Below are 24,841 nucleotides of genomic sequence, written 5' to 3'. Positions count from 1 at the left end.
TACAGGGTATATTTAGTCACTAAAGACAATAAATAGCATCTATTAACAATTTACCACATAACAGAAAATACACTGAATAATATCAAAAATTCATAAATGTACATCAATATAAATATACATATTGTAAACAGGCTCAAAACTATGTAAAAGTATTCTCACACTTTCAAGAACGGCTAAGTAAAAATCCCAGATATTTCAAGGCTAGGCACACAATATATCTAGAAGTTTGCTCCTAGTAATAAAATGAGCAAGAGCCTCATTAAATAAAAGCAGCAAAATACCCAATTAAAATAATTAAAGAAACATCACATTCAACGTGGATATAAAATTAACATTCTGCTCTTATCTTATACCTTTACATATACAAAACAGAGAAAGCAAAATCAGTCTCTGCATGTCCTTTATCTACAAAATGCTGTCCAACTGGTGCGTCAAAATGCGTCTTCCGAATCTTTGATTTATGTTAGTGTTAATTTTACCACTCTGCAAGACATCCCAATATAAATTAAAGAACAAGGACATTCAATTAAATATTAAAGACCTTGACTACTTGCAGCACAAAGTAGTCAAGGTCCTTAATATCCATTTATTTTTTAGGTTAGGTCAGATGTGCATATTCCTCGAGACACGTTCCTTGAGTGCCAGGAGCTCATTGCAGCGAGGGCAGCGAGGAGCTCATTGCAGCGAGGATTCCTCGAGATGTGCATATTCCTCCATGGATTGTACACACAGAGAGAAATGGCAGCATTTTTTATGTCCAGAAACTCCAAAAATTGAGTAAGAAGTCAGATCTCACTAAATAGTCTCTGAGATTGGCTGTATGTCAGTATCAAATCCTGGGGTATTCCCTACATCCAGGAATACCAGAAATCACATGTCAATGGTGCTGAATAACTGCTTTATTTTTCTTGCTAATGGGGCGCAATCCATAGCAAAAGTTAGTCTGTCAGAAGGGGTCTTAGAAATTGACTTTCTGCTATGCATCTTTATCTCTTTTTCTCCTTAAGGCTACTAGGAGCTGAGACTGCTGGAGGTGGGGCTTAACAGGGGTTAACAGAGGTTACTCTTTGTCCTGGGCTGCTAAAGGTGGGGCTCCTGAGGTGAGTCATTCAGTCTTTAGTTCAGTCTCTGGAACCAGCAGAAAGGAGCAGCAGTGGACAAGGCATCTGGGCCAGGAAGAACAGAGTGACTCTGGTGTTCATTTTGGAGGGCTTTTCTCAAAGCCACATCTTTTAAAACAGTGTATTTTTAACAGGGGTTTGCAGGGGTTATCTCTTTTTCTCCTTAAGGCTACTAGGAGCTGAGACTGCTGGAGGTGGGGCTTAACAGGGGTTAACAGAGGTTACTCTTTGTCCTGGGCTGCTAAAGGTGGGGCTCCTGAGGTGAGTCATTCAGTCTTTAGTTCAGTCTCTGGAACTAGCAATTTCTTTCTTTTTTCTTTTTTAAAATAAATTAATTAATTAATTAATAAGGACATTTCTTGAGGGATAGTAGGTACAGATAGCTCCAAGGGGCACTGACTAAAAGTTTAATATCTAAATATCTAAACAAATCAGATATGAAGGCAGGAAGCCAGCAGGGGGATGGGGGCTTGCCAGTGTTTTGCACTGAGTGTCACATGTATGACTATCTGCCACTAGGCCAGAAGTCGTGGGTGTGCCCTCGCTGCAATGAGCTCCTGGCACTCAAGGAACGTGTCCGTTCTCTTGAAGCCAAGGTGGCAGACCTGGAGAAGCTGAGAGAGGCAGAGAGGGCAACAAACAAGGCTTTCAGGGACCTAGCAGCCGGGTCCCACTCCCAAGGTGACATCTCTTCAGATGTCATGGAGAATGAGAGTCTGGGTGACAGAGGGTGCCAGTCTGAGGTGGGGGAAGATGCTCCCTTAGATGGGATCCCTTCCTTAACTGGTGATCAGCTATCCTCTCGCACTGAGGATACCCCTCGGGGAGGTGGGGGGGGCTCCTTGTAGTGGGTGATTCGATCATCAGGAATATAGAGAGTTGGGTTTGTGACAGGCGTGATGACCGCATGGTGACTTGCCTGCCTGGTGCGAAGGTTGCGGATGTCACGCTATGTCTAGATAGGCTGTTAGACAGTGCTGGGGTGGAGTCAGCAGTTGTGGTCCACATTGGTACCAATGACATTGGGAAATGTAGCCGGGAGGTTCTGGAAGCTAAATTTAGGCTGCTAGGAAAAAGGTTAAAATCCAGGACCCCCAAGGTGGCATTCTCTGAAATGCTACCTGTTCCACGCCAAGCAGAGGCGAGCTAGGCAAGCCGGAGATACAGGGTCTCAATGCGTGGATGAGAAGGTGGTGCAAGGCAGAGGGTTTCAGATTTGTCAGGAACTGGGGAACCTTTTGGGATAAGGCAGGCCTGTACAAAAGGGACGGGCTTCATCTTAACCAAAGAGGAACCAGGCTGCTGGCGCTCAACATTAAAAAAGGTGGCAGAACAGCTTTTAAACTGATCCCTGGGGGAAAGCCGACAGGAGCTGAGGTGACTTCGGTTCGGAATACAGAGTCCATGGGGATGCAGACAGAGAAGGAGGTTTTTTTAAATCAGCCACATACAAGTGAGGAACATAGCAATGTGATAAGTGATAGTGTCTACAAAAGGCTAGAGGGCAAAACACATAAATCCCAGGTAGTTAGGACAGAGACAGAGTATACTAGTGTCTCTCCGCTAATACTCGAAGCAGTCGACCTAAAATGGGCGAGCTGGAGTACAGACTTTTGAAGTACGACATCGATATAGGGTGCATCACAGGGACATGGTGCGATGGGGAGAACCAGTGGGATGCTGTTATCCCAGGTTACAGGCTCTACAGGAAGGATAGGACAGAGGCGTATTGGGGTGGGGTGGCCCTCTACATCAAAGAGAGCATAGTGTCACATAAAATAGACAATGCAGGGGAGCTGATTCCTCTACAGAAGCACTGTGGATATCAATACCAGGGGTGAAGCATAGTTTAACATTAGGAATATATTATCGTCCCCATGACCAAAGCGAACGAGAGGATTCTGAGATGGAAAAAGAAATTAGAGAGACCAACAAAAGCAAAAATGTCGTGGTAATGGGCGATTTTAACTATCCCCATATAAACTGGAAAAATGCATGTTCAGGTCATAGTAAGGAGAGAGAACATTCCTGGATATGCTAAATGACTGTGGCTTAGAGCAGATGGTTGTAGAACCAACCAGGGGAGATGTGATCCTAGATCTAATTCTATGTGGGACCCAGGACCTGGTGCGGGAAGTCAGTGTTGTTGAGCCGATAGGGAACAGCGACCACAATGCTGTCAGATTCAGTATCTCTGCATGCGAACAAGTGACAACTACTAATGTAGTTACATTCGCCTTCAGAAAGGGAAATTTCTCAAAGATGAGGGGGGGAGTGCGCAGGAAGCTGAAAGGGAAAATCAAGAGAGTCAAAAATGTCCAAGATGCTTGGAGGTTATTTAAAAACACAGTCTTAAAAGCTCAACTGGAATGTGTTCCACAGGTTAGGAAAGGCAGCGCCCAGTCCAAAAGAAAGCCACCATGGTTAACAAGGGAGGTTGAGGAAATTATTAGGGAAAAAAAGATGTCTTTTAGAAAATGGAAGTCCAACTTAATTGATAAAGAATACCAGAGAGAACACAAATGGTGGCAAAAGAGAAGCAAGTTAGCTGTAAGGGAGGCAAAAAAGGATTATGAGGAACGCATGGCTGTGAACATCAAAACCAGCAACAAACAGTTCTTCAAGTACATCAAAAGCAGGAAGCCAGCAAGGGAAGCGGTAGGCCCGTTAGATGACAAAGGAACAAAGGGTGTGCTAAAAGATGACAGGGAGATTGCAGAAAAGCTGAATGAATTCTTTGCATCTGTCTTCACCCAAGAGGAGGTGAGGAACATTCCTGCACCTGAACCAAGCTTCTTAGGAGGCGAATCCGAGGAACTAACAAAGATAGTGGTAGACAAGGAAGAAGTTCTGGCAGCCATTGATAAACTAAATGCTACCAAATCCCCTGGCCCAGATTGCATTCACCCAAGAGTTCTTAAAGAGCTCAAGCAAGAAATTGCTGATGTTCTCACTTTAATATGCAACTTATCCTTGAAATCAGGCTCCATCCCTGACGACTGGAAGATGGCCAATGTCACACCAATCTTTAAGAAAGGATCTAGGGGGGACCCGGGAAATTACAGGCCAGTCAGTTTGACATCTGTTCCTGGTAAATTAGTAGAATCTGTCATTAAAGATAAAATTATAAAACATGTAGAAAAGCAAGACCTGCTGAGAAAGAGTCAGCATGGCTTTGGCAGAGGCAAATCCTGTCTTACAAACTTACTAGAGTTCTTTGAGGATGTAAATAGGCATGTGGATAAGGGGGAACCAGTGGACATTGTCTACTTGGATTTCCAAAAGGCTTTTGACAAAGTTCCTCACCAGAGACTATTGAGAAAACTCAGCAATGAAGGAATAAGAGGGGAAGTCCTCCATATGGATTAAAAACTGGTTGAGAAACAGGAAGCAAAGAGTGGGTGTAAATGGGAAATTCTCACAATGGAGAGATGTGGGGAGTGGTGTCCCCCAAGGATCCGTATTGGGACCAGTGCTCTTTAACCTATTCATAAATGACCTGGAAGTAGGGGTGGGTAGCGTGGTGGCCAAGTTTGCAGATGATACCAAATTATGTAGGGTGGTGAGAACCACAAAGGACTATGAGGAGCTCCAAAGCAGGACCTTGATAGAATTAGGTGAGTGGGCTCCAGAAATGGCAAAATGCAGTTCAATGTAGCAAAATGCAAAGTGATGCACATAGGGGCAAAAAATCCAAACTTCACATACACGCTACAGGGGTCAGTGCTATCAGTCACAGACCAGGAAAGGGATTTGGGCGTCTTAATTGATAGTTCCATGGGAATGTCAACTCAATGTATGGCAGCTGTGAAAAAGGCAAACTCTATGCTGGGGATAATCAGGAAAGGAATTGATCATAAAACTGCAAAGATTGTCATGCCCTTATATAAAGCCGTGGTGCGACCACACTTGGAGTACTGTGTTCAGTTCTGGTCACCACATCTCAAAAAGGATATTGAAGAGATAGAAAAAGTGCAGAAAAGGGCAACGAGGATGATTGAGGGACTGGAGCACCTTCCCTAAGAGGAGAGGCTGCAGCGTTTGGGACTCTTTAGTTTGGAGAGGAGACGTCTGAGGGGGGATATGATTGAAGTCTATAAAATTATGCATGGGGTAGAAAATGTTGACAGAGAGAAATTTTTCTCTCTTTCTCACAATACTAGAACCAGGGGGCATTCATTGAAAATGCTGGGGGAAAGAATTAGAACTAATAAAAGGAAACACTTCTTCACGCAACGTGTGATTGGTGTTTGGAATATGCTGCCACAGGAGGTGGTGATGGCCACTAACCTGGATAGCTTTAAAAGGGGCTTGGACAGATTTATGGAGAAGTCAATTTATGGCTACCAATCTTGATCCTTTTTGATCTGAGATTGCAAATGCCTTAACAGTCCAGGTGCTCGGGAGCAACAGCCGCAGAAGGCCATTGCTTTCACATCCTACATGTGAACTCCCAAAGGCACCTGGTGGGCCACTGCGAGTAGCAGAGAGCTGGACTAGATGGACTCTGGTCTGATCCAGCTGGCTTGTTCTTATGTTCTTATCTTTAAGAATGTAAGAAGGAAATTTTCTATCAACAAGACATTGCATAAGCAGATGACTCTATCAATATCCCTGTTTGAGGTAGCATTCCCTTTAAATTTAAGTTGGCTATAGAGGAGGCTATTTTTAATATGGCTTGGATGAAAAGACTGATAATGTAAAGTCATCTTCTTGTCTACAGGTTTTATATGGTTTAATAGCCAAAGTATTACATTGGGTGACATAGACAGTCGTTTCTAGAAAATTAACTGACATTTGGTTGGCGAAATAAGAAAACTCTTTATCTTGATGTACACTACTAAGCCAGTCGACAAAGATGGAACCAGAGGCATCAGACAAAATGATGAAAAAATCATCCATACACCTCTTAAAAAGAACTACACAGTGCCAAAAGGGATTAGTATCAGGTTTTCACATAGTTTCTTTCTAGATGGTTCCTAAACAAATTAGCAACAGCTGGAGCTAAAGAGCTCCCCATAGCCACACTTCTTTTTAGTAAATAGTATTGGGAATCAAAGCAAAAATAATTCTGGTCAAAAACTTTGTCAATTAATTCCAAAAGGAAAAAAGTTGGAGGATGTTCAACATCCCTGGAATCCAGAATATTGGACAATATATTTCTCACCTCCTCCAAAGGGATGTTTGTGTAAAGCAGGTTTACATCCATCATAAACAAAAACCTGTTGCAGGGGAAAGGTAAATAAAGGAATAAAGTCTGTGGTGTCTTTTATAAAAGTCTGGATCATGGGTACAAATGGTTGAAAAAAGAAATCAATATATTTAGATGATGGTTCTAGAGCAAACCAGAGATAATGCACTTTCGGCAAAATATAGAAGACAGAGGTCCTAGGATACTAACACATCAACAAATTTATGTTAGTGTTAATTTTTAATGTTAGTGTTTAACGCTGAAAACAGTAACAAAGAATAACACTACGACCAGCTTCAGAACCAGTGGACCAATGTCGCACCAGAAAGCTGTCCAAAGAGGTCTGTTTCTGACGCCTCTTTAAGATTTGTCTGAAATGGGGCAAGACATTGTCAGTAAACAAGTTGCATACACGGCCTGCAACAGCTTTGTCCGGGTGATTTTTCTCCACAAACCCCTGCACCTTACTGCAAATCAATGAAGACCAAGGCAAATCAATGAAAACCAAGACAAATTTTTCACTGAAAAAATCAATGAAAACCGAAACCGATGAAAACCAAAGGCAATGAAAAATTGTTATTAAAATTGCCATTCCACTTCCTGTAAGTAATCCTGTGTATTAATTAAATATGACAACCCCACCCCCTTATCTGCTTCCTTGATGGTAAATTTGGGAGTCCTTTGCTAGATCCAGAATAATTACCCTATCCTTATGAGAGACGTTTCTAGGCAAGGAGTTGCTTCTAGAATTATTCTCAATTTTTTCAAATGTCCCTGAGCACTAATCTTTCAAAAGTAACAATACTGTGCCCATTAACTGAAGGCATGAAGGTCAATCTGGGTTTAAAGGGACAGAATACAATGCTAGAATCAGATCAATACAAGTTTGAAAAGAATCATAACTAGGTACTGGAATATAACCCATTCCAACATTTACAACACTTAATGCATTGTATTGTCGAAGGCTTTCACGGCCGGAATCACTGGGGTGCTGTGTGGTTTCCAGGATGCATGGCCGTGTTCTAGCAGCATTCTCTCCTTACGTTTCGCCTACATCTGTGGCTGGCATCTTCAGATCCTCTGAAGATGCCAGTTACAGATGTAGGTGAAACATCAGGAGAGAATGCTGCTAGAACACGGCCATACAGCCCGGAAGCCACACAGCACCTTAATGCATTGTCTCTCAATATCCTGCGGGAAGGAAGAAAAAAGCCTGGTTCTCTGGCTTTCCTTTAGAGCCTGTTGACAATATATATTTTGATGTATATCATATTTATAAACTTTTGATATTGTTCAATGTATTTTCTTATTACATGGTAAATTAATATAAGGTATTTATTGTCTTTAGTGGCTACATATACCCTGTAATGGACAGGCTCTAAAATTTGTGTTGCTGATGAAGCAGTCTTGGAACTGCAAAATGGAAAGAAGTCCAGGACCGTTCCATCTTTGTCAATTTCAATGGAAGATTATTACACTTGAAGAATTTTCCTCATACTGAAGAACCTTTACACCTGTTTGAAATGTATTGCACTTGCACTTACCTGGTTCTCCGGATTGTGGAGTTTCTTTGGAGCCTTCTCAGCTCTATATATTGTTTGCTCTGTGTGTGCATTTTTTGTGCATGTTATGCTCTCTTAGCTCCTGTGTTTAATACATGCTCTACAAACGCCAGCAACTAACCAGCTAGATCCAACAATGAACTAAGGACAAATAGGGAAATCTTGACTCTGCATTCAAAGAAACTGCAGGAAAAGCAGGATTCCTTTGGGAAGCAGCAAGGTAGCTCAATACAATAAAAACCGAGAACTGGACATTTCTAGTATTGTTGCTAAATGAACAATGTCATAAAATCCACAAGGTTATGATTTCAAAGAAACATCTCTTCACTATTCCTGTTATTTGTCATGTATTGCACTAGATGGCAACATTTTTCTCTACAAGTGAAACGAAGATACAAATTGTGCTGGAATGCTACTTCAGTCACTGACTAGCACTGCAGTTATTTGTGGCCTTGCTAGATCACATCAGGGGTCCATCTAATCCAGCAGGCTGCGTCCCTGTGTCCCTGAAATTTCACAAGTGGGTATTTCAGAGCAGACATCAGCTTTCTCATTCTTCCCTGTTCCCCAATGAAGGCACAATGATTCCCAGTGAGGTCTTCTGCTTCCCACCTGATCACCCTCAGCTCAACTTAATTTCATTACTGTTTTAAAAGGGTGTTCAAGATAGATACAATTCTGAGCAGCACAACCAGACAAAACTCCCTCTCATACTTCACCACAGTAATACATGTAGGGATTCCAAGCACCAGAGGCATGACCTTCTGGAAACTGAGTGTGCAATCCATACAAAACATACAATGTACTGCCTTCTGAGTAACTAAGGAAAGGCTCTAGGATGTGACTAGGATGTGCCATTCAGTTGCGTGCAGACGTGTGGAGACTAGTTCCATTAATAAAACAACACAATTGTTGGAAAGAAATCGGCCGCAGCCCAATTTATTTAACTAACAACCATTTTGAAGCTGGGCGAGCATAATCGAGCACATCCTGGCCCCCAGGCAGCCAACAGCTTAACCTAGTTATAGGGCAGCCCCCAACTGACCCCTCAGGCCCTTCGGACAGAACCCCTGTCCGGCACATTCCCCCAAGGGAACTGGAACAGGAAGTTACTAGGTGCCACATGGGCAGAAACCCAATTTGTGACACCCCTTTCTGCCGGGCGGCGAGCTCTCAGCACAGCCCCAAGGCTTGCCTTATCGAGCTCTATCACCACCTCAGACCTCATACGGAGGCCCCCGATGTGGGAAGGTCCGGCATGCAAGCTACTGCCTTCCCCAACAGGATGTGCTGTTATGCCCAAAACCGCCCAGTGAACTGCGACAAAAGAATAACAATAGCGGAACCAATAACCATTTCATAAAGGGAGGGCCTTCGCTGCTCCTGGCCTCGAAAGAGGCCGAACATGGCCAGTGCAGCCTTATGTAGGCTGCCTAGTCCCGTCACATGGCGATTCCCCCGCCATGACAGATCCAGCCGGCTTAGGGGAGGAGGCATTCCACTCCTTCCTCCCCCGACGCAACGGCACTGCCGGGCTGAAGCCCGGGACGTGATTTTGCACAGGGTTGGTGTACTAAATACGCATACCCCAAATTCAGATTCTCTCCCACACAAATATTAAGAGCACTCTGTGCCCTTACCACTATTCTATGCAAGCATGGTATACTGGTTAAAAATTAGACTCTGCAAGTGATGAACTGTGATCAAGGTCCATTACTCTTCTACAGTTCTGCAATAGATAGGACCATTGATGCATCTGGAGTGCTCAAATAATCTGTCCAATGATGGGACACTAATCCTGTGATCCATATTTTCAGAAGGGACCAGAGCAAACTAAAATACTTTCATGCCAAGTCTGTTTCCCATTCAAGGATAGAAGGACATTTCTACTGCTACCCTACAGAGGAATAGAGTACAGGGTTGGGCTAAAGAGCATCTTAAGACATCCAAAAGGAGGCTAATGGCTGTTATAGCCTGCTGTGCCTCCCAATTACAGACTATTAGCTACAGCTGTAGCTAGCAGGGTGTAGTAGTTGTGAGCAGTGGACTCTGATTGGGAGAACTAGGTTTATTTCCCCATTTCTCCACATGAGTGGTGGATTCTAATTTGGTGAACCAGATTTGTTTTCCCATTCTTCCACGTGAAGCCTGCTGAGTGACCTTCGGCTAGTCACAGTTCTTTCAGAACTCTCTTAGGCCCACCCACAAGGTGCCTGTTGTGGGAAGAGGAAGGGAAGGTGATTGAAAGCTGCTTTGAGTCTCCTTAGGGTAGAGAAAAGAAGGGTATGAAAACCTTATGCATAAACAGAATAGATGGGACTGTTGTGAATGTAAAGTGACTGGGCAAAATGAACCAAGCAGCCCTTGCTTAACACTGAGCTGTCTGTATGTACCCCATACTGGAGCTATAGACTGGAGTGCAACTACCCTCCTCATGGCCAAGAATTAAGTTAACTGCAAGGACAGGGAAGCCATGGGTTAAGAACAGAAGCCAAACTGCAATAGAACCTGCTATCAACCTATGCAGGATTTGAACAAGACCGTAAGATAAGCCTTTCTGTAGGCCATTACTCATCCATTTACCCATTCAGTAACCCCCCCCCCCTCCCCCTGCTTGGTCTTGATTTTAGATGGGCTATACAGCAGCTGAAACAAAACAGGCCAATTAGTTTCAGAGCTAATAGGTAATTTCATTTCTAATTAAAGTTTTCCCTTATGCATGGCAGGCCTGATACTGTAACTCTCAGGAGGATGGTCCAATTATGATAGGTTCGTTTTTTTAAAAACATATATAATTAAAATCTTTCCTATCATACGGCCAACCCAATCTAGTTCTGGAAGTGTTATTTATACAGTTTTAATTAAATTTTATTTAAATCAGCAACATGCATTAATTGAGTTACGCCTTTTATTTAGACCCCTGCTAAACAGAAGGAAGCACTAAGGCTGCTGATCAGCAGGAGCTGCATAATTTGTACCGGCCAATAAAAATACATCTTAATACAGAAGAGTTTTCTTACAAAAAGTGTTTCGGTGCCTAAAAGGTAATTAATGGGGAGAGGGCGTAATGCCAGGAAATAGGAATTTGGGAACCATAAAAGAGCTGAATTTCTAGCAGTGCAAAAGCCCTTCTATAAAATCCTTTTGACTTCTAAGTTTTAACAGATGCCTGCCATGCAGTTACAAAAATATTATTCATCATGACAGATAGAAATCTGCTTATTAAGGAAACCTTCCATTTCAAAGAGCCAACTTTTTGCTACAGATCTGTACATGAATGCATAACATAAGAAGCTCCAGCAGGGCTATATTTTAATAAAGAGGGATGGGAGAAATTATCCATTCATAAAGAAAAAAGACAGATCTTAATGAAACTACTACTTAGGAATTTCTTTTTAAGAGCTGGTGCCTTATTATAAAGAACCAACTTTCTGAAGTTTTTTCCTGAAATCTGATCAATTTCTTAATTGATATACAACCCCAAAACACATATACCTCGAAATAATCCCTACTGTTCATATTGGGATTTTCTTCCAATACATACACAAAAATTGTGCTATAGAGGTTAATTTTCCACTCATGCTCTCAACTACAAAGAGAGAAGAAACCAGCATTTTTGAGAATTAGAGTCCAACAGACTGATTTTTAAAGGACACGAATATAGATATCCTGAGGGAATAATCTCACACTGACCTCATCTGGGTTCAGAGAAGATGAAAAGAAATAATTGTGTGTTGGATATTAAAAGATCACTTGTACTAATGGCAGAACTTTCCTCCAACATGGGTAGATATCTCTTAGAAGAGCCTCCTGGAGCAGCAGGAAGATCCTTGTACTAAAAGAGAAGTCCCACTACTAGAGGGTCAGAGCCACAGGATTTGACCCACTATAATTCAAAAAACTATCCTACTTCTGAAGACCCAAGCTGAGCTTAGGTTTTGAAAAGCACCACGTGTACAAAGAAAGTATTTTCCAAAGACAAGTACAATGGGCCAAAAAACTGGCCATGTTCTGATGAAAAAGGGATCAACTTAAAATATATAAAAATATTTTTAGGGTATTATATTCAGAATATCTACAATTATCTGCAAAATGGAAATGAAATTTCATCACTTGTCACAATTTTTAATTGGCAAAACATCTGTGGCCTTTTATCTTCTGGAATACATACAAAACACTAGATGAATGGAATGAAAAAGGTAATCTTGCACTACAGGTACAGGTTTGCCCATCACGGATGACCTCTCAGCAACTCTTCCATGTAGACTGCATTGGCACGATAAGCTGTCAGCCAGTTATATGCGCGATCATATGAATAAGAAGCTGTAGGATAATAGTCACGGTATGCCCGGTAATATGCTTTCCAGTATTCCTCATAACTCTGATTCTCACAGAGGAAAGCGGGATCAGGTTTGCGCTGAGAGGCACCTTTGACAATTCCCCTCTTAGAAGGTTTGGTAGCAGGAGGGCGGCAACTCTGCCTGCTCTGTTTCACATTCTGTTTACTCTTCTGGAGTGGAGGCGGCTCTGGAATCTCTTGTAATTCAGGGACATTACAGGACTGCTGAGGGTGCTTCTGAGAAGTCCGATCTGCTGAAAACCCAACCTCCTCTCCTTTCTGTATATCTGAAGAAGCTTTGCTATGTGACTGGTCCTCAGAGCTACAGGTTAATGAGTCAGAGCTGTAAGTGCTACTGTCACTATCAGATTCCTCAGTCCATGCATCAGCTGTTGCTGCTGTACACATGCTGGATTCCATTCCTTTCCAATCCAAGGCATCATTTCCTGAATGATGCTCTCCAGGCCCTGTATAGCTTCTTACAATTTCCACATCTTTCTCCAGTCCTTCCTTAATGAAGTATTCATAATCCTCAACAAACTCAGCCATGCTCCATGTATTGGCAGTCTGATGGGTCTTGTAAGAGGACAGGCAAGGTATCTTGGGAAGCAAGTTGCTTAATGCTTCCTTGTCCTCCTCTTGCTTGTTCTGCTGTGTACCAGTTTGGACAACCAGTTTTGGTTGGTGCTTTGGCTCTATGGTGCAATGGGAAGACAGCTGGTCCTGGATGGTTCTCTTTGTGCTGCCATGTCCTGTTCTACTTTTGAGCAGCCTTTTTTGTTTGGGGGCCTGTTTTGGCTTAGCTGCAGAAAGATTTTCACAAGCAGCAACAGAGGACTCCCGTGCACAGCTAACTACTGCTGAGGGCTGCACTGTCCCCTCTGGTTGCTTAGCAGGCAGAGGAGGATGCAATGAAGCATTGGGATATGAGACAGCAGTGACTTCTACATCTCCGCCTTCAAAATGTTCCATCAACTCAGGAGGTACGGGATCTTCAAGAAAGAAAAACATCACCAATGAAGACTCGATGACACTCACAAGGGTGTGTTTCATTTTAAGGGTGCATCACCACATGGATCAAATTCAGTTGTTCAACTCTAATACATCTGCTTACATCACCCAATCCAAGTTTCTCTTACAGGTGTTTTTTTTTGGGGGGGGGGGGCAAGAAAGAAGATTAACAGAAAGGTTTGAATCCTATGATGCTCCTTGATAAACACAGCAGCAACTCTGATGGAATGGCAGATTTGCTCCCTCCCCTTCACAGCTGTAGCCTCCCAATCTGTCCTCCTCCCTTTTTACAGATGGGTGGGGCAGGAAAAACAAGACTGCAGTGAGACTGCTTTCCTCTAGCAAGCCTTCCCTTGCATTACTTAGTATCCAAGTAAAAATGTGACTAAAATGTCAGCAAAGTTAGAATAACCAGAGACTAAAGGTAACCAAAAATGATATAGCCCAAAGCCTTTATTTCAAAACAATATACCATACAGCCAAAATACGTAGGTTCAAATCTCCATGCAGCTATGAAGCCCATCTTGAATCAGTTATACTTTTTCATTCTAGCCCGTTCAATCCCGCACATTTTACAAAGAAAAATAGTATGCGGTAGGTCACTGCTTTCAGCTGTTTGGACAAAAGGCAAGATAAAAGTCCAGTACCTAACAGACAGATATCTTTGACATATGCCTTCTTTTGAAAGCCTCCAAAAGAAAATTTACTGTCTATTTAGATGGAATATTCCATTCCAGTACTGCTCTTACTGTTGGGTACAAAGAGGTTCCTAACATTGCTGTCCTATTATTTAAATACCAAAGTTTCTCAACCTGTTTTGGGAAAATGGGGTGAATTGTTGATTTTTCTCTTTAATCTCTGAAAAAGGGCTTCTGAACTCTCTCCTATTATACCTAGCCTTCATTTTAATACTCACAGGATTCTTGCAATAAACAATTCTTTCCAGCCTGAAGGCAATAATGGCAAAATTGCATGTTGTGCACAGGGCCATGAGTATTTAACATGAGTTCCTTCTTCCCAACTCCCACCCCCATTTTCAGGGGCTGCAATTTAAAGGAAGGACTGGGAGAGGAAAGAGGAGAGAGACAGTTTTTATGCCGTTGCAAAAACACCTTGTGCAGAAAAAGATCAGGAAGGGAACTAATTAGACACCTCCCATGCCATTCTGTCCCTTAAAAACAGCTTGGGGGAGTTTTAATGGAATTGCACATAACTCTAAATCAGTTTATTTAGTGTCTTATTATATTTTTCATCATGTTGCTAACTGTTGCAGGCCTTTTTAACCATCAACGTACAATTTCCCAGAAATCAGTCCCACACTTCCACTCAGGAGAACATTTCCAGCCCACTATCATTAGAATAACAAGAATAAGCCTGAGTGATTAATTCATGGCCTGATTAACATTAAGGCACTTATACTGCTGCTGTTCATAAATGGCACAGTTCAATTCAAGCAACAAGCTTTAAAACAAAAGAGACACTTATACCTGGTAAAGGAAGAAGCCGAAGGTTACATTTCTGCGCAATGTTCATCATCACATTCTCTTCTTCCCCACGGCAGCAATAAGTCACTGCTAGCCCTAAAGTTCCTGCAGCAAAGCAGAGAATAGTAAGTTACAGGCAGACCCACCACCTGCCACTGCATAGCACTCAAACCAGCATTTACCAAAGCGTCCAGCTCTGCCAATCCGATGCATGTATGTTTCCCAGTCCAAAGGTACATCCAAGTTAATGACTAGATTCACCTTCTCAGCATCAATTCCACGTGATGTCTAATAGTCAAGAGAAAGTAAGGAGAGATGGAGCCAAAAAGTCAAAGGAATTGTGAAAAGTGAACAACAGTCAAGTAAAGCACACTAAAAATGCATCAGCTTAGATCAATTATTCCAAATACAAGCAAAACAAACTGCAGATTCCCTGGTTCTGGAAAAAAATAGAGAAACAGAATACAGAGAAATCATTTGTTCTATAGCTCAGGAAGCATTTCTAAAAAGGAAGAGGTGGCATTCCTCAAGCTGCTTACTTCAGTGTTGTTGCATTAAACTCAGTGGCTTCAAAAAATCAATAGTGGGGTCCAGGACCATAATTTGTGGTTTAAATTGTAATAATTGTAATGCAACCAAAATGACACACTTTAAGATATCCTTCAACAAGACTTAATAAAAAACAAGCAGTATGGATGGCAGGGCATAGAATGCTCTATCCTGAGTTTTTGCTTGTTAGAAAATTTTATAAGTCCCAGTGGGAAAATGATTTAATTACATGGCGGATAAAAGATAGTAGAACATTAGTTCTGTAAGCTACCTTGGGACCTGCTATCTGTAGAAAAGTATAAATGCTCCATATGTATAAAACATCAGAATCAAAAAAGCAGAAAATGAATGGTATGTTCAATCCAAATAACCCTTCAAATAAGAATACTCAGTATCTTTTCTTTTTGATTAAACAATATTTGCTGACAAGAAAAGCACATGCTTAGCTATGTGAGATCAACTTTCAGAGAAAAATATACAGCATTTCCTAGAGTCCACAAAAATTCCAGTCATTGTCATGCCTTTAGATTTAGACCCAAGTTAAATACAAGCCATAGATTCCATTGAGCATGTTCAAGAGGATGCTTATGACACAGTTATTTCCTGCCTTCCACCAGCCAGCCCCCAAGACCTCTAAAATATAGATGGTGGAGGTTGCAGGGATCACAGTGACCAAAAGCCATGAAACTGCCGTGAGAAGAACCAGATAAAAACTGCTTTCCCCTGCTTCTTCCATCAGTTGTGTTTCTACAGCCACATGATATTTCATTAACTCAAGATCAAGGTTGCCCTTGCTCCCCTCCATACTGCTTCCCCCTCCCCTACAAGTTGCATAGCTTTTTGCCATGCAAGCTGTATAACCTCCAATGTTTTGAAGGTCAGACCTACTGCAGAATGCAGGGAAGAACCATGTCCACATGCATCCTTATATCCATGTTCCACCGAATGCATGCCCACATATTTCACTTGCTCAAAAGAAAACCTCACCAAATCAGTTGAAATCAGCACTCTGCAATGGAATTGCTTGAGCTTAGCCATGGCATCAAGTCTCTGGTTCTGATTCATACTGCCTAAAGAAACAATGTCAAAATGATCAAGCACTGAAGGGAAAAAAATTCACTAGTCAAGTCATTAGAGTAATTTACTCTGTGTTGTTTTGTTTTCATCCACTGGAACAGAATTAGTGCTTGATCAGAGCCAAAACCTAGTCAACATTTGTCCACTCCCTCAGGGACATTTCTAATTTATCAAGTGTACATGCTGAGGGCAGAACATAATTTGGAACACTTTTAATGCCATACCTCAGTAATAAATATATTAATTCTTTAAACACAAGAAATTATTTTGCTATTCATAATATCCTAGCCTAAGGCTGAAGGCTGATGCATACTTATTTTAATGTAAATCTCACTAACTTCACTGAGAATATTTCTGAGGGAAAATAAGCGCTATCAGAATGCCAAGCAACCTGCTCACTTTCACACCTGCATACTTGTGTTCTGAGTACCACCAACTGTACATACTAACAATATACCTGCATCAAATTTCAAAGAAAAACAAGGTCTGTAGCAGCACTCCCACTATGGTGTGCACCAGCGTGTTTCCTAGTGCATACTTTCTTCTCTCTCTAAAGTGAAGAGTCAATTCTAGTTGTCCATCTCACTACAAAAGAATGTGCTTCAGAAGAGCCCAGGCCATATGTTCTTTGTGTCTGCAGGAAATGCTCATTCATAAACAAATGCCTTCATCACAGGAAGATGCATGGCATGGAACTTCCCAACATTTTATGATCCATTCAAACTCCCATAGCTGCCATTTTGCTGTTGGCTATATCTCGCCACTGCAGCCATTTGTGGTTGCGCCCATTAATTGTTCTCAAAATTCCAAAAGTGCCTGTACGCTCTGCAAGACTGGGGAATCTCTGGCCTTCATACTTGCCTGAAATGCATTCCGCAGGAAAACCTTTGGATGTCAGTAAATCTGCCAAGCGCTGAGCTCTGAAGAGAGACAAAAGAGAACACAAAAGTTTTTCCTCAGTCCAATCTCCCCAAGTCGCCTGGCTGTTTTAGCTTAGTAAGATTAACATTATCTGCACACTAAGTTGTAACTAATAATACCTTAATAAGGTATCTTTTTTTTCATCCTACTTCATTCATTGTATGTATGATTTAACTCTTGAGTTCTTTAGTACATAACAATAAAGAGGGACCTTTTTTCAAAGCAAAACTTGTTCTAACATTTTATCTTTCAAGTTCAGCTTTGTACGATGTCCCAAACATGACATATCTTAGTCAATCTTGTGACAGTACTGCAAGTTTCTTACCTACAATTTTTTTCTCCTCAGTATCAAAAACATTCAATTATGGAATAGAAGCACCACTGAATAAATATTTAGAATTCAATCTTTTAGTTGGTCTATATTAAAAATGCCCTGCCCTGGCAGCCTGATCTTTTAAGATCTTGGAAGCCAAGCAAGGTTGACCTTGGTTAGTATCTAAATAGGAGACCACCAAGGAAACAAGTAATCACTACGCAGACGCAAGCAATGGCAAACCACCTCTGAACATATTTTGCCTTGAACACTCTATGGAGTTGCCATAAGTCAGGTGCAACTTGATGGAACTTTTCAACATATTAATAATTAGGGGGGAGGGGGAGAGAGATTACCGACTGTGTAGATTTGAGAAGACCAAAGCCTGATTGAAGGGAATCTTGCTGAAGAGCTCCTGTAAATGCTCCGCCTTCTCTTCAAAAGTCTTATGTGGTAATGGATGTGAATTCACAACTTTAAAGTATTGCTTCAATCCTACCCAAAAAAAATGACATGGGATTAAGTATCTTGCATGCAAGTGGAAAAGCAGACTCGAAACTTACCAATTAAGAAATGTTCTCACCAACAACTGCCTGTATCATAAGAACTATGTACAGACACAGCACGCTCCATTCTGAGCATCTATTTGCTGATTTGGTAAACCAAGATTTTACAACACAGCTTTTCAAAAAAACAGAGCTGGATCCTACTATTCTATTATGTTACAATCAAAGACCTCCCCAGCATCAAGATTCTTCCTACAGCAAAAAACACCTCTTGAAATTACTTCTATATCATGAAAGTGCTGCTATTTTGTTAAGAATACTTTTAAATGAAAATTTTGAAAATTTAAAGAAGAAAAATAAAAAAAACAACCAAACAAAAAATGCACAAAAAGTACATAAAAATCACAATACAAGGAGAGAGGGAATGCTCTGCATTTTGTTTGCACCAAATATAATCACAATTCTCTATACTCTGTCTCAGCAAAAGACTAAAATGCATGTGTACAGTGCGGCAGAAATGAGTCACGTCTTTCCGCCATTTAAAAAAACCCCAATTCTCTAGTTGCATTTTAGAAGCTATACTAAGCGCCGCTTATGTCAAAACATTTATTCCGTGCACTATTTAGCAAGGCACTTTGTTAAAATAGCATTTTAGTGCACCTAAAGTCTATTAGCAGAACTTGCCTTTTGCACCTGCTATTTTGTGTCAGCTAGCTATTTTAGCCAAGTGTCATACTGAATAGTGCACGAAATAAAGGTTTTGACATAAGTGACCCTTGAAATAGCTCCTAAAATGCAACTGGAGAATTGGGATGGGTGGGAGGGGCAGAACTGGACAGGAACTAGGACCATAGCGGAGCCTTCCACTGCAAAGAAGGTCCAGGAAGTACCGGCAGCTTAATTCAGTATTAAGATTCTTTCTTTCTGTGAGGCAGGGTATAATTACAACTTAATTCTTAATTATTCATTCTAACATGGTTCACACTTTTCTCTATTTTCTTGTTCTTCTATTCCTCAAATCCACAAATTATCAATTCATTTTTTCTGTCTTCTGCAAAAAGTCTATCAAGGGTTTCCAATTATCAGTGAATTTATATAAGTTCTCTTCTCTAATCAAAGAATGAAGTTTAGCCATTTCTGCCAGATCCAATGACTTCACAAGCAAACCAGGTACTACTACTACTGATGGGATGGAATCACAGGATCCAACCCCCTAAAATTCAGAACTGCAGGTTTTGTGGAGCACTTAATTATTAAAATCAAGTACTGGCAAAACTTAAGAAACCATGTTATAAAAAGATTTCATGTTTTTTATCGGTATTCTGTCCTCTTTCTGAGGAAATTCTTGGCTGTGAAAATACATCACCTATTGTGGTCTTTTAAACCTCACTAAAGACATGTATTAGTGCCCAGCCGCTGCCACCAAAGAGTCTTCCCAGCAGTGTGGGGAGGTTCAAAAAGTCAAAAAGCCTCCCTGCCAGAAAAAACCCTCTATGGGCCTCAATGAACATACGCTGTCCAAAAGGGAGGATTAGGTCCGAACCCAGGCCACTGGTGTAATGCTAGCAAAGGCTGAGAGGGAACCAAACTCGCTTCCTCTGTTGACCATGCCCCTGATCTACCCTCAATATATCACTGGTGGCAGTAGGGGTCGTGGGACGCTAGAGCAGCATCCAGCAGAGTTTTCTAGTGCCAGGCAGGGGAGGTTGTGGCAGCCACATACCAGCAGAATCGCCCCTCCATTGGGATAAGTTTCCTGAGCAGGGAGAATCCACCAGAGCAGCGGTGTACCCACAACCAATTCCCACCCACCCACCCCCCGGATGGAGCTCAAAGGCTTCAATCCTATGCATAGTTTCTTGGAAATAATTCCTGATAACAAATTATTTGCTTCTGAAGGAATATGCTTATCACTCATCTACAAGGCTGAAACCAATGGGGCAAAGTCAGTATATTTCAGATCAGGCTGAAAGCCAACTTTGGCCCCAGTTCAGTTAGAAACATATGCAAAGACACAGCACATCATGTGCATAGTAGAAAATCACCTAAACAAAATTGAGAAAACAGGCACTCATTCTTAATCAATACTCCTCCTGAGTTGGGAACCACTAGTATTGTTTTAGATATTTATTTTAAACAAATGGTGATAAGTCAGAATGCAGTTACATTTCAATAAGAACATTATCTAAGATTTGTAGTCCCAACTACTTTTTTTTAAAAAAAATACACAGATGTATTTTTAAACACATTAATCAGAAATATTGCATCACTGGGGTTATGCATATGTACAAGCTTTTAAACAAGAAACTGGAATTGATCCTTTAGTTGATAACGATAAATCAGTGCTCACAGAACACAAACATACATACCAATGAGACTTGGGTCAGTGGGATTCAACCTCACAAATGTGGGATCTCTCATATATCTAGTTAAACTATTAGCTAAGGATTCAGGATAAGTGGCTGAAACAGCCAACATTTGCTTGTTGGCTGGCAGAGAAGAATAAATCCAACTAGATGGGAGAGAGGGGAAAAAAGAGAAAGGAGAATCATTCAAAGTAAGAATTTCAAATCATATTGGAAATAAACATATGACTACTACAGTAAAATTGTATATTAATCTGCCATTTCCTGGACCTTCTTTGTTGTACAATGCTCTGCTTGGGTCCTAGTGTCTGCCCACTTCTGTTCCCAAGGAACTATGACCCAAGTGAAGCATTCTAGGAAGGTCCAGGAAATGGCAGATTAATATACAATTCAACTGTCATCTTTTGGTGGAAAAAAGTATAGAACACACTTACTTTATTTGCTCCTGGAAACTGCCTTCTTCCAGAAGCTTGTCTGCTTCATCAAGAATGAAAAGGCGAATGCTGGATGTATTCAGATACTCCAACTCTATAAGCTGCTTTATGCGACCTGCCAATGAAAACACTTACTGTAGTATCTCAAGCATTGATGGAAACAACTACATCTATGTACATTTAAAACTGAACATCCTAGCCACCCATTAATCAATTTTGAGAAAACATATTTAAAAATAGAACCCAGCTAAAAATGTGGCATAATTTACTTCCTGTAGCTTCAGGTTACCAAACACATGCCAACTTTTCTAGAACAGGATACTGCATTCCTAAAACAAAGGTAAGAGGTCTTAGATGATGTGTGCTCTTACCAGGGGAGCCAACTGCTATGTGACACTTTTTCAGCCTGATTTTGTCTTGGTTTAAAGGGGTCCCTCCAATAAAGACATGACATTCCAAACCTTCCATTTTAATCCCAATAGCTGTAATAACTGCATGAATCTGTACAGCAATTTCTCGGGTAGGAGCCAAAACCAGAATCTGAAACAAAATTAGGCTGTTAATAGATTATAGGTACAATAAAAACAAGTACATGACTTTTCGTTCCAAATCTCAGTAACTGATCTCTTTAACAACATTAATGCCATCAGATAGTAAATTCTTAGTTAATTTTGATCAAGCAATATTCTGAAAACTGCAAATCAACACATTTCACTTTTACAAAAGTTTCTTTAAAGAGCAGCCTGAAGGCTATGACTCTCAAAGTGTAGATCAGGATTTTAAAGTGGTGCCTCACTTTCTCAAAGCTGGGCAGTGATGCCAGGAGGTGGAATAAGACAAGATGGGAGGTTCCAAGAGATTCAGTGGCGTATATAGACTTGCCTCTACATAATGTGTGAAAAGGCCATGAAATGCAGCATTAATGAGCACCATGCTATGTAGTAAAGGAGAAGTGTATATATGTATGTGTGCACGCACACATATATTTGTTTAAAATATATTGTGAGTATGTAATGTCTGAAGTGTTTTCATGTTAACCATCCCTGAGACTCTGAACTGGGTGAAAAAACAGAATAGAAATGACTTAAAATAATAAACAACAGTACTTACTTCACAGCAAGTTTACAAAAGTACAGTAAGTTTAGAAGTGGCTATCACTTCAAAATTATTGCAAGCCACTGGCCTGTTGGGGTGGGGGCAGAAAATGGGCACTAGTTGTGCTTAAAAAAGCATAACCTACTTCGCCACTGATATTAAATGGATCTGTCCTATAATTTAAAACCTCAAAGTTCTGTTTTGACTTCAATTTCAAAAGTTCATCACTTTAGAATAACTGCCAAATATTTTATTCTGAGGTTTATGCGTTTGTTTTATTAGGCGTTACTCAATGGGTTTTAATGATTAATTTTAATTATTTTAAGTGTTATTATTTTGTTATGTTGTGAGCCACTTCAAGCAGTTTTTGGAAGAGTTGTTGCATAAATGTTGAAATCAATTAAACAAACAAAGGGTAACACTTGAGTTCTAAATAAGTGTCTCAAGGCGTAGAACCAGTTACAAACTGGAAAAGATGAGAGGGATTGTTTTAAAGCCACCAATATTTCACAAATAAGCAACATAAATCTACACAGGCAAGCAGGTGAATAAATATTTTAATAAGCTAACAAATGGATTGAATATTTTCTATACAAGTTTGCATTCCTACCTGTGTAACTGGACTTTCCAGGATAAGGGAGTCAAGTGCGATTGTGGAAAAAACACAGGTCTTACCAGTGCCTGATTTTGCTTGCACAATAAGATCTAAAAGAGACAGAAGGATCCAGTTCAGGGAGCAGCGAGCCAAGAGACCATTTCAAGGCAGCCAGGGCAATAGAGTGCCATTAGGAATTTGTTTGCAGGGGAGCAACAAGATAATCAGTAACTGAAAAAAGGCTTCATTCAGAAGACACTACTGACTTTCTTCTGCAATGTGCTGCCATACAAAGTTATTACAGCATGACAGGGAGACTGTGCAAGAGCCCCACACGAACATTGATCCTAATGCTTCCTCCAACATGGAGAGGTTGCTTGGCAGATGAGTCAGTCTAATCGTGGTTCCCTTCATTTTGGTAATGCCACAATGCTATCCCTCCTTCTCTCCACTCCCCTTCCCTTGTGCATCTTATCTCCTAGTACATCAACCTAAAGTTTACTTTAACAGATATATTGTATATATACAAATATCTATCCCAAGCACGGTGCCTAAAACCGGCATAGGTTTTTGTCGATAAATCCTGCAAAGATGTGCCAATTAAATCCAGCGGGTTATTACTCCAACCCATGGCCAAAAGGAGCACTTTCACCCCCGACCGAGACTCGCACCTTGACCAACCCTTATCCCCACCCCACCCCGGGATGCTCCCTATTCCTGATCCAAACCCCTGCCCCTCACCAAGACCACAGCGACCCAACGGGATTGCTTTGAGTTGCACTGGGGAAGGCTTTAGAAACCCGGCGGCTCGCAGCCCTTCCAACACCGGAGCCGATAGAAGAAGTGACCCGAAGTCTTCCGGACCCTCCGGCATAAGTACATCCCGGGTACGGAACCAGCTCTCCGTCGTAACCGGCACGGGGGCGGCCATCTTGGAAAAAGCCTGGACTGAACGTCGCGAGAAATGCTAACGAGACAGGCGACGAAAACGCGCGCCGAACAAACGAGCGAGCCGGCAGATCCCGGCCGCGACCACGGAACGCATGCGCGAATACAGAACGTGCCAGACATGAGCGTCGATTGGTTGATTGGAGGAGGGCGGAACCATTGAGGTCGAGGAGGGCGTCACCATAGGAAAGTCGGACAACCGGCTAGGAAAGGGACGTTCAGCAAGAAGTTGAAAGTAGCTTTTGCGGGGATAGAGAAAGCAGATGAAGGGCGGCAATGGGCTTCTTTGGGAGTGCCGGGGTTTGTGCGCAATGTTCGGATTCTCGTGAATTCTTCTTATTTTTTATATTAAAACAAAATAAAATCACTATGATGCTGTGTAGACCATGTTATACTCTATACTGGAAGAACCACAAAATCATGCATTCAATACTTTGTGGCATCATAGTGGCGCAAAAACCTGATTGCCAAGCATGGATCCTGGTGATTTGTGCAATAACTCATTCCAAAATCACAATTAGATCACCCTAGGTCCCTCGCCCAGATCTGAACTTAAAAATCATGAACTTGAGGCACAGTGCGGCAAAAACGTGGTCGCAAAGCATGCATTCTCAGGGATATGCCTGATTTTTCTACTGAATCATCCCACACTCACCATCAGATCACATATGATGTCCTTAGCCACAGATCTGAACACAACAAACAAGAGGTGGAAGCCAGTCAGAGCCCATAAGGGGAAGTGCAGCATAGAAACTGAATATATTAAACTAAACTACCCGTGTTTCCCCAAAAATAAGACAGGGTCCTACTTTTGGGAGTAGGACTTATATTTCAAGCATCCTCCAAAAATTACGAAAAATCATGCTGGGGCTTATTTTTGGGGTAGGGCTTATTTTCGGAGAAACAGGGTAACTACATTATGTTCTATACCAGTCCAAGCCAGTGTGCTATACCAGTCCAAGTAGTGTGCTTATTCATAAGCAAGACCCATTCAATGGGGTTTACTCCCATTACTGTATGCATAGAATTATCATCTCAAACACAATTTGAAAATTGCTAGCTCTAGCACTCCAGGAGATGGTATTTTATAAGACTATCACAATAACATGTTGAACTTTCCCTTATTGAAATCAGAGGGTCTTCTCATAGCTTTAAGGTGGTTAAGAGATGTTACCTGTTGAAATTTTGTTGAAATTGGAATTGCTATTTTATTATGTCACGATCTGCTCTGACAATCATTTGTCAGAAAACAAATTCTTCATGTTTAAATAATCTGACCAGAACGAAGATTATCTTGTCTTATTTGTCTGCAACAATTATTGGTTGTTT

General features: G+C 41.3%; 1 protein-coding gene across 2 annotated transcripts; it reads right to left on the bottom strand.

Annotated features, from left to right (window-relative positions):
* Nucleotides 1-1,492: 1,492 nt before the first annotated feature.
* DDX20 (DEAD-box helicase 20) lies at nt 1,493-23,578 on the bottom strand. Of its 2 annotated transcripts, XM_048497625.1 has the most exons (12): nt 23,306-23,578; nt 22,580-22,674; nt 21,246-21,414; nt 20,875-20,989; nt 20,444-20,586; nt 17,925-18,063; nt 17,196-17,254; nt 16,245-16,327; nt 14,891-14,996; nt 14,712-14,813; nt 12,089-13,205; nt 1,493-1,504 (listed from the first exon to the last, which is right to left on the bottom strand). In XM_048497625.1, exons 1-11 carry the CDS (start codon nt 23,493-23,495, stop codon nt 12,106-12,108), a joined length of 2,301 nt encoding a protein of 766 aa, XP_048353582.1. In that variant the 5' UTR covers nt 23,496-23,578; the 3' UTR covers nt 1,493-1,504; nt 12,089-12,105. The 2 variants fall into 2 exon arrangements, with proteins under 2 accessions (XP_048353582.1, XP_048353581.1); XM_048497624.1 differs by lacking the exon at nt 1,493-1,504 and having other exon boundaries at nt 11,979-13,205.
* Between the last annotated feature and the right edge of the window lie 1,263 nt (nt 23,579-24,841).

This window comes from Sphaerodactylus townsendi, linkage group LG05, assembly GCF_021028975.2.
Source record: "Sphaerodactylus townsendi isolate TG3544 linkage group LG05, MPM_Stown_v2.3, whole genome shotgun sequence".
Lineage (NCBI taxonomy): Eukaryota > Metazoa > Chordata > Lepidosauria > Squamata > Sphaerodactylidae > Sphaerodactylus > Sphaerodactylus townsendi.
This window is presented reverse-complemented; position numbering and strand designations above follow the sequence as displayed.

Excerpts from the sequence above, each read along its gene's own strand:
- DDX20 (XM_048497625.1), bottom strand. The coding sequence starts at position 23,495 with ATGGCCGCCCCCGTGCCGGTTACGACGGAGAGCTGGTTCCGTACCCGG. Across the intron at positions 22,675-23,305 it reads GTTGGGTCGCTGTGGTCTTG|ATCTTATTGTGCAAGCAAAA; the intron begins GTGAGGGGCAGG and ends TGTCTCTTTTAG. Across the intron at positions 17,255-17,924 it reads TTCTCAAATCTACACAGTCG|AGCTCAGCGCTTGGCAGATT; the intron begins GTAATCTCTCTC and ends GTCTCTCTTCAG.